Source organism: Xiphias gladius, chromosome 6 (assembly GCF_016859285.1).
Source record: "Xiphias gladius isolate SHS-SW01 ecotype Sanya breed wild chromosome 6, ASM1685928v1, whole genome shotgun sequence".
In the NCBI taxonomy this organism is placed as follows: domain Eukaryota; kingdom Metazoa; phylum Chordata; class Actinopteri; order Istiophoriformes; family Xiphiidae; genus Xiphias; species Xiphias gladius.
The window spans coordinates 6,938,240-6,953,734 of record NC_053405.1 but is presented as its reverse complement, the minus strand read 5'-3'; the positions used below and the strand labels follow the sequence as shown (position 1 = coordinate 6,953,734).

Sequence of the window (15,495 nt, the reverse complement as noted above, 5' to 3'; positions counted from 1 at the left end):
AAGTTAATTTAAGTTTTTGCTAAAATTGACATTTTCCCATTATGAGACGATGAGCTTCCTACCTACTATAACAGCAGTAGTGACAGTGTTTGATAAAGGTATGATGGTGCTGACTGAAACTTCACAAAAAAAAAAAAAGGATTAAACAGCCTCCTGTGTGCACAATACAGCGTAAAAACAATCCCTCACAACCTTTTGGTTTATAGGTGTGTAACATCTCTTGACAGCCTGCACTCTGATCAAAAGACATTTTATAACTAACATTATGGTCTACAGCAGGCAACAGTAAATATTTAAGGCTTTTGTACATTTAATTTAAGACTTTTTTTAATACCTTCTAAAGCCTTTTATTACAGAAACGGAATTCAATGCTTTTCAAGACCTGCAGATACCCTGGATTCACATAGCTGCTGTGGGAACTGTTACCTGAATCAAGACACGTACTATAGATATAATTTTATCCCATGAGGATCATTTTTAGATTACAATTAGTGACTAATGGCTGTTGCATTAAGGGCCCCCTCTCTGTGACTTTTAAATCCCTTCTTAATAAAGTATTTGTACTGTATATACTGAAGGATCTTTCAACAACAGTAACAACAACTGATAAATATCATGAAATTAAAGATCCATGAAACGACTTCCTGCCAAGGTCAGATCTTTAAGGTATCCTAAACTGTATCCTCAGGGCACGTTTGTGAAGAGGGTGCTAATGGATGGCATTACCCAGTAATTAGATCTCAGATGGATGGACAAAAATAATCCATCGGTGACCCTGAAGCCCCAACCCAAGGACTGTCTGAAAGTTGATGGAAGAATCAATTTACTAAAATGTTCACTGTTCTCATATTTACATACAAGCAGTATATAGATCATATTTCAGTAACCATAGTTAATTATACACACCAATATTCTGAACAGCAACAAAGATGCAAACCTTGGAATCAGTGTTTTTATAAAAACAGTAAAAGCAATCAAATTTATAAAAATAAATTAAATACATAAAAACGAGAAGCCTTTGTGTCGTATAAAATGCAATGCATTCGTGTGTGAATGTGTGTGATATTAGGTTTCCTGTGTGTTTGCAGTAGCTGGCCATAGGCCCATGCCCTTCATGATACTTTCCTCCAGTGTAAGGTAATCACTGTACTCCTTCATGTTCACATCTTCGTCCTCCTGCAGGGTATTGACTGACTTGTCAGACTCCTGGGCACAAAACCACAGTAGAATCAGTCATAAACCACATCTAGTATAGAATAGGGCACTTTGAAACTTCTCCTTATCCAACAACTCATGTTTTCCCATCTGTGGGGCAGAATTAATGTTGTCAGATTCGGATCACACATTATAAACCTCAATCTTTTGCTAAATATTAATAGCTTGATTTTTCATTTATTAATGCAAATATTGACCATCAATTTCAAAAGAAGCACTCATTTTAAGTAGACTACATGTTCAAGCAGAAACCTTACAAAATCTCCAACCTATGTGGCTGCAGGAAAGACTTGCATTATACTGTAGGTCTAATTTTTATTAGCATTTGAAAATTAGTTATACTTTTTTTTTTAAAATAGGGGATATTATAATGATAATTTTTTCTTTACACACACATTCATTCTTACAACCCCAGACAAACTTGCTCACACATACACACTGACAATTTAGCACAACAGTAACCAGACAGTACTGTTTGTATTAAACTCCTGAAATGCATTGTCCTTGTCATGTATTTGATCTTGAATTTTTAGTTGGGGTATTCACATCAACAAGCCACGTGAACAAAACAGTGTATGTGGGAAATGCATGCTTCTTTGGAGGAGCAAGGAGACAACACCCACAAACGAAGAAACAAATGTGAGATTACTGCAGCAAAACAACATCTCATCTGCATTTAAAACTGCCATCCAATCTGAAACTGAAACTTTAGCCACTAAAAGATTTAGCTTCCATGGTTAGCAGACAGACTGCCAGACACTGGCTGTCAATAACTATACTGTCCCAAGTGCAAAGGATCAAATAACGATCCAAATGAATTTAACATGAGGGGAGAGAGAATAGGAGAGACAGAGATAGAAAGACAGAGAGACATAGAGAGGGACAGCCTGCTTCAGCTTTCCCAGTGTCAACCTTGAACCAGTGTACACAGTTTTAACTAGGACAATAAGAAAGGTTTGCGAGTCCTAACGTATATGCAGAAGACTGCTCACTAATACCAAAGGGTGTGAGTGAGGTTAGAATTTAGCTGAGGACACAGGGTCTCATTCAAGGCCACTTTAACGGCAAATATTGATGGACGGAACAGCAATCATGATGATGCATTTAGCTGGTCTAGACTACTCCAGTCTATATGAGGATTCAAACCAACAACCCTGCCTTAACAACCTTTCATCTATGGCTCCCCAGGTGTCAGAATGCTCAAAGCAGACTAGTTGGTACGACCACACCTGAATGCAAAAGAGTGTTTATAGATCTTCAGCGAGAAAAGTTCCATGTCAGAAAGAAGGGCGAGACGTGGTAATAGTTCAGATTCATAGTGTTGCACTCGGTTGTACACATAAAAAGTTATGGAAGTTGTTGAGCAAAAACTGAAAAAAGAGGACTGAGAGGTTCAAACCCTTCTTATTGATAAACATGAACTTCAACTTCAACCACATCCTGAGGGAAATATCTGTCTTTTATGCTGCTCAATGCTCCACTATGTTCATCGGCTAGCAGCTGTCTCTATCTGTTTTTTTGTTTTTAGCTTTTTACCTGAAAATAGCTGCCTTCTCTGGCCGAAAACAGCATTGTGACAGTGGAGAGAGTGAACCAGTATAAAGATCTGTAAAACCGAGGGAAGCTTCTTATTCAGGGCATATTTCTCTGTTTCATCACTATGAGTGACCACTCTCACATTGCTTTCACATTGTCATTTGACACATTGTTGGTGTAAATATCGGTTATAACCACTTTAAATCTACTGTAAATGTCTATCTAGAATTAAAATCCATAGCTCACCATTTTCTTCTCGAGTTCTTCCGCCTCCTTTTTCTGTTTCGCCCACAGTTCCTCCCTCTTCAAATAATCCTTCAACCTTTCTTCCTCCAGCTCAAAATATTTCTTCACACTCACACTCTGCACACAGACACGGGAGAAAGGGACTGATTAACAGCTTTAACGTATGATGTATATTGTTCAGGCAGCCATAATCCATAATCACATAATCACACTTTTTCTGACAACACCGGAGGTTTGGTAACCACTGGATCAGCATGCTTATGGACAAATCCGGATTGTAGGTGAAAGTAAATAGGCCACCGTGGTACTGCTGATTGATCTGCCTATAAGGGCTCGATGGTGAAGCGCCCCCCTGTTGATTTCTTGCTACCTTGTTAGTTGTATGTCTCCTGTTCAATAGTCAATCTTCACATTATCATGTTTTTCGGAATTTTATTAAAGGAAGCATTTCTTTTGATTACACTGCAGGAAGTAATTGAGTTTGATTATTTAAATTATAAATTAGCAAGTAATTCCTGTTGGGTTTAATTAGCTACTCTCCATACATCACTTTCACACCCATACTGTTGAGGTCAGACAGAAGCCGTATGTTAATATTATCTCTTCCCATAGTATGTGACATAATCAATTTGATACTAGTGCCTTGAGATTGAATAACTTCCATATACATACGGATTACCTACATCTGTCAGAGGGGGCAAACGATGCGTGCATCACAGCTTTCACTGTCGGTTTAAATTTGTACAGCTCCATATTCCCACTACATTTAAGGTGGTGGTGCTTGAGAGTGCATCGCATAAATCAGAGTTCCTTATATGTGGACTAGCTTAATATCAGTGCAGTAGAGCAGCAAAAAGAAACCTAACATTAAAATACCTGGCGCTAAACTAGCGTTGGCATGTTGCAGTGCTGGAGTTGTTACCTCAGTTTCTCAACCTTGAGCAACAGCACATTATTAAGTATTTTGAAAAAATAATAAATGAACCGAGAACTCATAACCTCCCTTAAAGTGAGTACCTAGGAGGTGTTTGGACTATCTTACCTCACTCTTGGAGGGAATGTAGAGTGTCTTTGGGATTTCAAAAACACGAACCATTCCAAGGTCATCAGTCACAGCCAGGAAGTGCTGCTTGGCTGTAGGTATAAAAAAAAAATCCAGAAAATGAGCTAAAAAAAAAAAAATCTTCCAACAGGGAAGTTGTCACCAAGAAAATATAAATAAAACAGACAGAGAGAAAGGCTTTATATCTTAGCAGGAGCAGCAGCAAGAGATTGCAGCAAGTACAGCAAAGTTTTCAGGTGAGCAGCCGGGGGTGTATCTTGGGGGTGCACATCAGCACTTTCTGCCTAAGAGGCTCACCTCTATTTATCGTCACTAGGGTACAGAGTTTCTGCAATGTTCACTCAATTAAATTGAAGACTTTTAAGACCTTTTTACCACCTCAGATAATGCAATTTAAGACCTTTTTTCGCTGTCAAACTGGACAAAGAATGACAAAAAAACAAACAATAAGTCCTACAATTATTTATTATGTACCTGAATTAATTTACTTTCCAGCCATATAACAGTAATTTCTAGTGATATTTAATCAATTAACATCACCTGGACAGAAAGTATGTATGGATTACTGAACAGGCCTAGAGGGCACAGGGCCAGAACCTCTCTTTGAAGTGACTGCTAATATTTCTTTTTGGAAAGAATTCAGTCAAAACACTACAAGGACTCACAAAGTGAACACAAAGAAATGCAAAATGACTATAATGATACCCCAAAGACCACAAAGACCATGTTTTTGCTATAATCAACACTTGTCCATTATGAGTTGATGAGCTTCCTGAGCAACTGTTTTCCAGCAGCCAAAAGCTCTAACTAACATTATTGTCTATGGCAGGCAAGAAAAAAATATTCAAGATCTTTGTAAATGAGATTAAAGACTTTTTACTAACTTCTAAGGCTGTTTTTGAGAGAACTAAATTCAATTCTTTTTAAGACTTTTCAAGACTTACAGAAACACTGTAAGTGAATATGTTATTAAGTAACTCCTTCTTAACGGAGGCACACATAAGCCTTTTATCGTGTTGTGCACCAGATACACCAAGAACTCACGGGAGGCGGTCCAGGGTGTGATGCAGGTAATCTTGGCGTTGGTGACGTGTGCGTGGACCTGTGCAGGCTCACTGGTCCTTTCCAGCAGGTTCCACACCTCAATACTGCCATCGTCTTTCCCAATGTAGAAAACAGCTGGTCGGGACAGGGACCAGCATCCCACGGTTAACACCTGCTCAGAGCTTGGTGACAGGATGATGGGGCCATCCTGGATGTTGTGGTTTAAATAAAGTCAAATAGAGTTAATGGATTTAAAAATGCACTAAATCTGGTCTGTTCTAAGTTAAATATCATGCATTTTATCCTGTTGTGTAAACCATGACGGACTGAAGGACTGATTATGTTAAAAGTCCATGATAACCTCCATCTTTTGTGTTTATTTTTATTCTAATTCAAGTACATGGGTACGGTTTTAACTGTTTGCAATGTTTTTCTGTACTTTAATTGAATTGATGGGTGTTGTTACCATGACTCCCTCTTTCCAGATGGCGAAGTTCCAGCCTCCGGTCGTCAAAATAATGTCTTTGAAGAAGGGCGATCGCTGTACCGTATTCACCAACCAGTGATGGATGCTAAAACAGTGGAGGGGCTTGGCACCTGGAAGAGAGGAGAGATAGACAGGAAGAGAAGGCACACTGTTTTATTTGACAGTAATTTGCTGCCACAGAGGCAGCAGGGCAATGCAAGTAGAAATTAACCCTCTGTCCTCTGTGTCCCTGTAAATTTACTGAGTAATTTATGATGGTGATTACATTCAGCATGGCTTCCAAACCAAAGAGTTGACTTACATTGCTATAGTAAGACAGTAATTTGGACATAATTGTCTTCATGACTAAATCCATTTCTGTCAATGCCTTGTTTTGTCTCCAGAGTCTGAGAATACTATTTACTATTGTGGATAACATTAAACTGCTAACACAAACCGTATCTGCTCTGCTTTAGAGAATGGTCAACAGTCTAGAAAACACTGGTTAGATTCCTTTAAACTTGCTTTGACATTTGCAAGCCAGACTACTCACTGTGCAGCCGTCCAGAGTCGTCCTTCCCCAGTTTCCAGTCAGTGTAAACAATCTCCCCATCCTGGCGGTAAAAAATACACATTATGGAACATGTTACAATGGCATGTGGAGTAAACCTGCACATTGTAAATATCTCCTTAGTTTTGTTAACATTGCTGTTAATAAACACTGCTGTTAATAAAACTAGAACAGATGCTGGTCAAGTATAGTTTCAAAAGTGCATCTTGAACAGTGCACCTGGTAGTACAGTTATTTTACCATTAAATGTAAAATAGGTATCTTAACTTAAAGGTGACGTTTCTTTTTTTACAAAATGCATAATTACACTGTTTTCCATCCAATATTTTGCTAGATGTTTTTTTTTTCTTTCTTAGTTTCATTATTAATTTCTGTGAGTAGAAAAACTCTTGAAGGCTCATAGTGGAACATGGTTTTCTCAGTGCAGTTTGCTAGTCTTATAAAAGACAGGTTCACAATTTTTGAACTCTGAGATAAAGATAATAATAAAGATAATATGAGGCTTCAGACGTCTGAGTTAATCAATTGGCTATCTTCCAAAGTTATGTCTTTTACGTATAAAATTCCCTCTTTACATGGAGTAGCAGCAACAACAACATGACTCAACTTTGAAGGATATCCACCTGATTAATATAATTTGGATTTCTGAAGCATCGTATTAGCTTCAGATAAATCTTTAATAAAATTTTTGCACAGAACAAGGACTTAGGATTTTGTCTCCTGTCACTTACACTGTTAGCGCAGGAGGATATTGTTTAACAGCCAGTGGCAGCCTGACTATTGTTTCAAGAGAGGCTTAAAAAATTTGAACTTGTTCTTTAAGTAATTGTGTGTTCACCTTAAGTAAAATATTGCTTGATATTGTTGATATGACTAGTGGGAATGTTTACCTCTGTTCCAACATAGAGCTTGGTATTGACATCTTCCAGAGTTGTGAGTGTTTTGGCTGAGGGCACTCTGAGCTGGCTGTAGTCTGGGATGATTTCTGAACTATCATCTTTTTCATCAGTTTCTTCTATCATGGGAAACAGCATGGGAGAGTGCATGATGTGGGGCAGAAAATAAGGTAAGGTTAAAAGTTCAACCCATACTTTTTTTTTTTTTTTTTTTAAACAAACATGGGCCTTTTTCAGTAATTCAAGAGAGGTAGCATGGTCCTCATTAGGCACCCAGCTATTCTGGGGGTTGTTAGCAAAGAAAAAATTCCAAACATGCATTTAAACCAAAGGAAAATACATCAATAGGGGAAGGACAAAAGGCAAACATTTGGTAAATGCTAGTGAATTTTAAGGGAAGAAAGCCTAGAAATATTAAAAACATCTATTTATTTAAAGTAAGGAAATAAAAGAGATTGAACAGAGGCATTGGTGCAGCCTGTTCTGTAATCTGACCATGAATACGGTGACAAAGAAGGACAAAAGGGAGAGAGGAAGGGAGGGGGTACAGCTGAGGTGAATGGGTTGGTAAGAGGGGATACGAGGGTAGTGAGAAAGAAAGGGACAAGAGGTGGAGGTGGGAGTGAGGGTAAGGGAGAAGGCTGGGAGGGGCGAGATAGGCAGGGCTGGTAGTGATGGAAGAGACCTTTCCCATCACAAAAGCCCAACTGTCTGTCAGGGACAGTACAGAACTGTCCGTTCTCACCCCCTTATCAGTGGGCCACTCCCAATCAAATCTCAGCGTCACTCTGTTAGATTAGCTCTGGAAGGTCAGATCAGATTACCCAATCACACATCTTCTAAATTCACTTTCCCCCAGTTAACATGTGTGTAAAGATATGAGAAAGACAATATAGGACAGCTACAGATGTAGACATATTTTCACTTTTTATATACTGCACGGCTGCTAAACTGTTGCTTAATCCCCACGGGGGTTTGCTTGCAAAAACTTGGTCTGGGAAATAACGTGGTACTGTTTCAGGGCAGGGTGGAGCCCTGAAACAGTGGCTACCCCTGTAAGTGCAAGTGACTATAGCACCAGAAACGGCAAAAAGCACAGAACGAAATGCTGAATATAGTCAGCGTCTGCTTCTGAGCATCTTAAGAATTACTGAAGTATTAACAGACAGCAATTCATTAAAAACTTAATAACAGACTGCCTGAGGGATGCTGAAAAAAAAAAACGCAGCAGATTTATTGCTTCAGTTAGTGAGCATATTAATTCTATAACCACCAACCACCAGAGTTGTGTTTATGGAGACAGACCTTCAGCCAGACAAAGACAAGTCTCTTCTTGACCAGCCAGGACACACATGATCATCTTCTGGCCCTCAAGGAGCCTAAGCAGCATATTGCAAAGAGCTGACAGTCAGCAAAGCTAATGCTCCTCAACTATGAGGGCCTTGTTTTGGAAGTTTCACTTATTAAAGTGCTATGAAACCGGAGGAGAGAAGAGGGAGACAGAAAGAGAAAGTGAGTACCTGAGGGAAAAGTCAACCCTGCTCCACTGATCACTGTGCTCAACCATCCAAAGCAGAATTCAGGAATCCAAGCCCCCCCCCAAAAAGTAGACTCGTAGTCATGCATACACTTGTGACAACTATCAGACAGGATTTCTGTTTGCAATGTTTGTTACTTAGTCTACTGGCTTGCATAAGGTTTTAACACAATGATTCTGAATCCAGATACTGTATGCCTGCTGTACATCTGTGTATGTTTGAAGTTTTGTCTTTTACATTCTGAAATGAGTTTTGCTTATCACATTCTTACTTGGGTTTCCATGTGTGAAAGTGGTCTGAAAATGACCAAACAGACTACTCTTGGACAATCTGTTCCTTTCTAAAAGTGACTGAGTGAGTGTGTGCGTGACCTATAAGCCACTTTCATGAGGTGCGTTGCATCTATCAATAAAACCAAAAAGTATTTATTGTACAAATTGTTATAACTGAGAAATGCTCATGGAGAGATGGTGCAACAGACAGACACAAATAAACCCAGGCAGCCTGAAGGGTAAAATCCCTCACCTGCGTTCCTATCTGTATTACCATTACAGGTGTAATGTTCAAAGTTGAACTTCAAAGGAGCGTATTCTCCCCTGGTATCGATCTTTGGCAGTGAAACCTGAAACATGACAGAGGAGGGGACAACTTTTTACATCTGAAGAACTGACAGAAAATATTACAATATTACAATTCATGGCTTGACAGGTTAAATAAATTAAACCTGATCTTAAATCTTCTAAAAGGTATTGCAGACTTCATGCTGTGCAGTTAGAAGCTTTAGCTTACTCCCAACTTTATATGTGATTGAAAAAAAGAACAGACATGCAGATGCCTTTATATATGTATTGCACCCCTGACCCTGCAGTACCCTGAATAGTGGTTTCCATGTGCGGTCCAGATGTTTGAAAGTGTCGGGGACACCGTAGGGTGTCATCTGGGTCTTCTGATCTACAGTCTGCTTCCTGTCTGTCGCTGACTGGCTCAACAGTTTTGGCACTCGCACATCCCAGAACATTATAGCGCTTTACAGAAACAGAGAGACACAGATTAACAGTGCAAATGAATATTAAGAATAAACCTAAAACTAAGCATCAAAAAGCAGCATCCTCCCCAAAAAGCGGTGACTTCCAATAACTGCAGACACAAAGCAGTACTTGCAAGTACATTCATGTTTTTCTTTACCACCAATCTATGGACATTACCCAGACTTCCAAATACAGGATATAAACAAGGGGCCTGTATTCATATCGAAGCTGCAAACAGCTTCTGTAGAATGTAGTCACAAGTACAGCCCACTTCCAAAACAAACACTTTTATACTGCTGTCATTAACAAAGCTGCTGGAAACAGCTCAAATATAGAATACACACCCTGGAAATGTGCTACCTTCTTACAGATGCCAAACAAATCAGTATTCTATTTCAACATATCTTGTTGCTAGATACTGCACATTCACACATTATCAGGCCTTTGGAATATTTGACAAGAATTCACTAACATGTGCGTGAGAGTTACAAACAATGACAATACCTAGAAAACCAGAAAGAAACACTGAGTCTGGTGGGACCTGTAATCTGGCTAAAAAAAGACAATACCCTCACTGACCACACAGATCTTTAATATCTAAATGGTACAGTATGTTCTGCAGGAGGAGGACAAGAAAGATTGCCCTGTGGGTTTAAACCAGTCTGGAATTGTTTTTGTTCATGCTGCTGTACATCTACTGAGACCCTCCGTGCACTGGCAGATGTTAGTTGTGGAGTCACAGCAATTGACAGTGGCCATCATGCAGTGGTGGGAAGTAACTAAGTACATTTACTCAAGTACTGTACCATTTTCTGCCTCTTCATGTTTCTACTCCAATTCCAGTAAGAGGAAAATATTCTCTTTTTTACTCCACTACATTTATTTGATAAATTTAGTTACTAGTTATTATGCATATTCAGATTGATAACAGAAAATATTGTCACCAAATAAATTATGTATCATTGCAGATTATGATTGGACTTCAATGATCTCCAGGGGGAAATTCATAAGCTACCCAGCAGAACATAAAGTAATTAAAACCCCTACCTTTACTAGCTGCAACATTAAACAATGCACACATTCATCAATTTGATGCTAATACTTTTGTACTTTTACTTCAAACTGAGTGTTTCTACACTGATGTATTGCTACTTTTGCTTAAGTGAAAGATCTGAGTACGTCTTCCATCACTGCCCTCATTTGGAACAAAGGGCCATCTACGATAACCTCTGAAATGACTAGCACAGGTTTTCCGAACAGCGTTTACGTGTGTGACATTAATTCCGCCAGTTGATGATAGGTCTTTTCATATCACGGCCCATCAGCTGCGACAACTAACAAACACCAAAACAACAAAAGATGTTCTCTACTTGGCAGTTTACGTAGCTGCCAACCATAGTATCTGAATCAGTTTAGAGGCAGACATATACACAAACAGGCAAACTTGTAAAGTAAAAATTTACCATATACCATATTAAATTAGCTACAAACTAGCCTTTCATACATTTAATATTTAAACTGAGCATTTTTTTGTAGACCTACCAGTCAGGAGAGCAGGTTACAACCTGAACAGAAATATTATACTTGTTCTCCACTGGCAAGCCCGTCCGGGTCACCTAATCAGAAAAAGAGTTACAAAATCAACAAATGTTTGTGTCAGACATAGTAATGTCAAGAGCTCATTGTAACAAATGAGGTTCCTGTGAAGATACGTGGGAGGTTAATGTTCTCTTCGAGGCACTTTGATGATTGCCTTACTTTACTTACCCTGATGAATGCCAGTGGATGTCATGATTTATTACAGTTGGCTAAGAGACGAAGGACAGGCACCACTGGGAAATCATAATGTATTCATTGTCTCATGAAGAAGATTTTAGAAACACTCAGCAATATGCATAGTTTCTGTGGACTTCAAGAATTTATTGAATCTGTGTGAGACCATAGTTCATTATTGCTGTATGAATATTTCTATGGCTGCTAGTTTTACTGTAAACACTTATTATTATTGCACTTCTAACTGACCAAAAACCATAGTGTCCCTGCAGCAAATATCACTTCAGGTCAGTACATTTTTAGATGTTCTGTACAGAACATTCAAAGACTTTCCTTTGTGCTGGGCCACTATTGAGGGACTTGAAAGCTGGACTGCAGAAACTATTGTCCGCAGCTGTAGGGAACAGGACAGTCTGTCAGTACAAGTACAAAAAACATTATTTGTGGCAGTGGAGTTGTGGAGTTAATTTTCTGTTCTGACCAGCTGTATTTTTTTTTATTACTTTTGTTCTCTCTGACAGCTTATTGCACTTTGACCCTCTTTTTAAATGTGCATTATTGTTGAATATTCTTATTCCTATTGCCATAGCCTAAAAATGTTGCCTTCATAGCCTTTTCTCTGCCCTGACTACTACAACTTCACTGTGCCTAACATTGCCTCACCTCCTGTTATACCTTTTTTCCATTCAAGTGGCTCTTAACCTTATTCAGATTAAAACTCTGTCAATATTCCAACACAGGATATAGAAAGGGCGAGAGACATAACCCTTTAAGCGTTAATGTTTTCATATCAATTAAAGACTTAGGTGTGACGGATTAAAATCTACTCCAGCGGCCTCCGGTATGTTGGAAACTATGTCAATGTGTTTGCATTAGATATGATAAAGGAGGCTTGAGATCAACAAAAGCTTAGAGAATGCTTTGCTGAAAGCATTGCTGTGTAGTTACACAAAACACCTTTTATTAATTGAGATAGGCCAATGAAATACTGATTAACCTTGTGGAAGTTTTTGGTACCTGCCCACTATATTCCTGATATAAACTGTCAAGAAATAACTGTATTCTGCCTATTTGATGTCAGACATGCATTCGTTAACTCTCCCCAGCCCCTCTGCCCTTCAGCTCTGTGTACCTCAAACGTTGGTGGCAGCCACTGGACATCAGTAATTCGTGCTTTGTGGCTGCTCTCTAAAGCAGACACTGCACAGTGGCGCACGACGGGAGTCTTATTTTCTTTGTTGTCATCGAGGTCCTGGTGGGAGGTCAGACACAATAGGCACAGCATGTACTGTACAGTTAGCTCTGACAATTCAATCTACATACAAAACTTTATAGAGGGATGTCATGCTATCCTAAAAGGGACCTGCAGTATAGCAAATGTTCATAAACAGATGAATCAGTGGACTCGGATGGATATTGGCATCTGTTTAGAAACTATTTTCACTTTTTTTTTCTTCAAAACTCAAAATTGTTTAAGTGGGTACCTAACTGTAGCAACTAACACTTTCTCCATTTCCCTTACAATTAGTACTAATTTGTGTCGGCCTTTCTTGGAAATGTCCTTGTAATTTCCAGCTAAGTACCAACTCATTTTGAAGAATTATGAAGAAAGTTTCTAGGAAATTAGCTGGAAAATATAGGAAACGTAAAATAAAACGTTACAGATTTTTGCAATACTAGATATTAGCCCTGGCGACAACTTATACTAGCAGCCTAACATTTACAAAACTCAAAACTTCTGCAGTTAACTTTCTGCGCTTCTTACTGAAGTTAGGCCACAGGTTCAAAACATCTACTCATATACTGCATGCTAACTCTGAGTGCACAAACATCTGCCAGCCTGGCCATGTGGTAAACCTGTGGTTGGAGTTATTACGTACAATGGCGTGAACATAACACAAATCTTTACAGGAGGATTTTCATTTTTCGTTTATCTGATAAGCTGGCAACAGGTGCTGGTATAGCACAGCTTTCACAGCAGAATAAAGCCTTCTAGCTGATACAACTGCCATTGTTTACACTGCAAACACCGGGGAGGGCAGTGATCTGATTTGCTTGTGTGTTATCTTCTATGGAGACAAACAATATAGTGGTAGATGGAGGGCTTGTGTAACAGCTGGAGTATGTGAGCTGATGCTGTTGACTCTGTTGGGGAATGAAGAGCAAACAAGGACAAAGACAATAGAGGGAGGAACGGAGCGTGGAAGAGGGGAAAGCAAAAGAGAAGGAAGTAGTGAGGAGAGGGATGGAGACAGCTGTTCCACTGTAGAGTCAATAAAAACACAAAGCAAATGGGGGCTGGATGATGGGGCCATATGTGTCTGTTTAAATACGGCAGTGAGGTGGAAGATTTCAGTGTAGGTCAGGCTTTAAAGGACAAATTAATATTTGGTGTCTGGATGTCTCAACAGACTATGGTGGATTTAATGTACTTGCTCTGTTGTGGGTATAAATCTGAGCCCTTGTTTTTGTCATGTATCATTACCTCTCCCTTCCAGCTCCTTTTTTGTATTACTCCACATAATACCACTTGAACAAGGCAGAAATATCATGAAAATATTAGTTTACTATGATGTAAAATCAAAACAGAAACCCTCTTTGAAGTTTAAGACTTCAGAAAGAGTTTTTTTTCCAATCAGTTAGACCACTTAAGTCTAACTGACGTATTTGTATGCAGCCTAATAGGCTGCATTTGTTTAGCAGTGGGGTCATGTAATGATATAAACTTGCTTTGAGATTTACTCCTGGCATTAGTACGTTTGTGGAACTAATTTTGACAGCTGAGGCTCGCTTGAAAAGGACCATCAGGCCATTCCATTCCCAACTAATGAAAGGGTGAGGATGAGGAGAGAACTCAGGAGTCAACGTATCATCATCTCACTTTGTCATACAGCACCACTGAAGAGTGCAGTGTGTGTTTACAGCACAAATGATGCATACTTTGATAAACTGAGGACTCAGTCTTGAATAAACCAAGCTGACATCATCACTAGCCAAACTATTATGGTAACTGTGACCACATGTAATACACCAACACAGATACAGAACACCATGTATTATGGTATCAACATTGTGCACATTAGAGACAGGATATGGGTACTTACGAATGCGTCAGTGTTGACAGGGACCTTTTTACCACTAGACTGCGTTCCCTGTAAGTGTGTGATGTGAGCTGAAATGTCCCATAACACAACCTGAGACAACAGCAACATAAAATCACTTACTGGAAATCAACATCTGAGTCTGATCTAATGTGTACTTCCAAACATGAAAACACTCAAGTACATCTCATTAAACTTTGGTAAGAACAGAATGAGACAGAGACGATAGAGGGGAAACAATATGACTAACATGACAGAAGGTCTATTTGATAAATAATATTTATCTCAATTATCATTCCCTCACAATAAAAAGAAGGAAATGGGAAAGGAAACAGGCTATTGAGAAAGTAGTAAGGTACGAAAACAACTGAAAAAGGGCAGCACAGCAGAGATGCAGAACAGAGTCAAAGTCTGCACCTGGCCATTCATGCAGCCGCCAACAATAATATTTGGATCAGAGGGGCAGAACTCGAAGGCAAAAATGTCATCTGGGCACTCCAGTAGCAACTGCAAAAAACACAGAAAACCCACATTACAAAGGTCAGGAATATTATATTTCAAAGTAAAAATTTCCAAATATTTGGTGCTTGCCATCCTGAGTATTTATTTATTCTAGCCTCTCCATACAAAGTTCAGTTTTTAATCCACAAAACCAAGTGCATACAGGAGATTCCATTTAATTAGGCACAGGGGGAAAAAAGACCCAGGAGGGATAGGATGGTTTTACAGAGCAGTCATTTTTCAGCCTGATGTTTAAATTTGCTCAAGTTTATAATTAGCTGTATGACTGGACTACAGCACATTACTCCTTACAATAATAAATATATCTATTTATATTTTATAATGTCTCTAGTTTCCCGTACACAGTATCCTCTGCTACTTTGATCACTGCTCCAGTACACAGTGAAACCAAAGCATGACACATGCAGCAGTAAAGATATACATCATGCAGAACTCATATTACTTTTGAGTGATTTAGCAGCTCAGTTTTATTGATTTTGTGCCTGGGTTAAATCAA

General features: G+C 39.0%; 1 protein-coding gene across 6 annotated transcripts in view; it reads right to left on the bottom strand.

The window, feature by feature from the left end:
* Window positions 1–891: 891 nt before the first annotated feature.
* The window catches only part of dnai3 (dynein axonemal intermediate chain 3), a 26,801-nt gene continuing 12,197 nt past the window's right edge, over window positions 892–15,495 (bottom strand). For all 6 annotated transcript variants that reach the window (XM_040128244.1, XM_040128242.1, XM_040128248.1 and 3 more), the window contains 13 exons: window positions 14,895–14,984; window positions 14,481–14,570; window positions 12,509–12,628; window positions 11,146–11,219; window positions 9,447–9,600; window positions 9,101–9,197; window positions 7,032–7,156; window positions 6,124–6,184; window positions 5,571–5,701; window positions 5,105–5,312; window positions 4,040–4,131; window positions 2,998–3,114; window positions 892–1,206 (listed from right to left, as the gene is read on the bottom strand). In XM_040128244.1, the coding sequence (XP_039984178.1) occupies window positions 1,066–1,206; window positions 2,998–3,114; window positions 4,040–4,131; window positions 5,105–5,312; window positions 5,571–5,701; window positions 6,124–6,184; window positions 7,032–7,156; window positions 9,101–9,197; window positions 9,447–9,600; window positions 11,146–11,219; window positions 12,509–12,628; window positions 14,481–14,570; window positions 14,895–14,984 (1,500 nt within the window). In that variant the 3' untranslated portion in view covers window positions 892–1,065. The remainder of the gene's footprint in view (window positions 1,207–2,997; window positions 3,115–4,039; window positions 4,132–5,104; window positions 5,313–5,570; window positions 5,702–6,123; window positions 6,185–7,031; window positions 7,157–9,100; window positions 9,198–9,446; window positions 9,601–11,145; window positions 11,220–12,508; window positions 12,629–14,480; window positions 14,571–14,894; window positions 14,985–15,495) is intronic.